The sequence below is a fragment of the Perkinsus marinus genome (genome assembly GCF_000006405.1).
Source record: "Perkinsus marinus ATCC 50983 genomic scaffold scf_1104296936682, whole genome shotgun sequence".
In the NCBI taxonomy this organism is placed as follows: domain Eukaryota; phylum Perkinsozoa; order Perkinsida; family Perkinsidae; genus Perkinsus; species Perkinsus marinus.
The window spans coordinates 1-1,000 of record NW_003214068.1 but is presented as its reverse complement, the minus strand read 5'-3'; the positions used below and the strand labels follow the sequence as shown (position 1 = coordinate 1,000).

The 1,000-nt window shown below is 37.1% G+C and overlaps 1 protein-coding gene across 1 annotated transcript; it reads right to left on the bottom strand.

Annotated features, from left to right (window-relative positions):
- Positions 1–31: 31 nt before the first annotated feature.
- Pmar_PMAR025995 (hypothetical protein) lies at positions 32–929 on the bottom strand (the record flags this gene model as incomplete). Its single annotated transcript, XM_002783663.1, has 3 exons — positions 32–58; positions 453–569; positions 888–929. The coding sequence occupies 3 exons, from the start codon at positions 927–929 to the stop codon at positions 32–34; spliced, it is 186 nt and encodes a 61-aa protein (XP_002783709.1).
- Positions 930–1,000: the final 71 nt, after the last annotated feature.

Genomic DNA, 1,000 nt, shown 5'->3' with positions numbered 1-1,000 from the left:
GCGCGACTAGCTCTCGAATGATCCTCGGTGTTCAATCGACCTTAAATTGATCGAAAATCTGATAAGAAATAAAAAAACCGTAAAAAGAATCTGATTTTCCAAATCACAATAAATCGGTCACAATGAGAGATGCTCAAAAACAGAATTTTCAAAAAAAATTCACGAAATGGAATATCTTATAAACACACAAATTCAGATAGAAATCATACCAACTCCCCACGACAACCGTAGGGAATTTTCCCCTTTTTTCCTTTTTTCCTTTTTTCCTTTTTTTCTTTTTTTCTTTTTTCCTTTTTTGAGTCGACTCAAAAGAGCTCAGAGTGAATCTCCTCTTCTCAAAAGGATATACGAAATGATCAAAATTCATTCCAATCCAATCTCCTCGAAAATTTATTTCCGCGAAAATTCCGAAATTTTATCCTAAATTTTTCCGCCTCCTCCTCCTCTACTACCCATTCCCTCTCCGCTTGTTCCTTTCCAGAATGTATCCCCACCGCTGGCCACCCAATTTGCCTTAAGCACCCGACCAAATTATCAACCGATTTCTTCCCAGATGTAAATATCAACACCTGCATAAAGAGCACCAAAAACTCCCACAAACTCTCATCCAAAATATTATAAGATCTCCGGTGAATCTAAATCACTTCGAGAAAATCAGTCATTTAATCAATAGAGTTCCACGTAAAACCTGGGATCACTAAAATCATTATTTTATCTCACCAAATTTCTCAGAATCAATGCCTCCACCTACATTCAACCATCGTACTCTCCAGAAATTACTTATATTCCATTTCAGCGAAAATCTCACTTTGGCGGCCAAAGTGAGAAAAATCCAAAATGTTAAATGAAAAAAATTTCGTCCATACCACGTTTCCTCCAAATCTCACCTTAGTATCCCTTTTCTTATTATCATGGTCCTTAAAACACATTGGCAACAGCTCGTTCAGGAGATGGTAGAACTTGTCACTTCGAGGAACGCATATAATTTCCTACACACAGC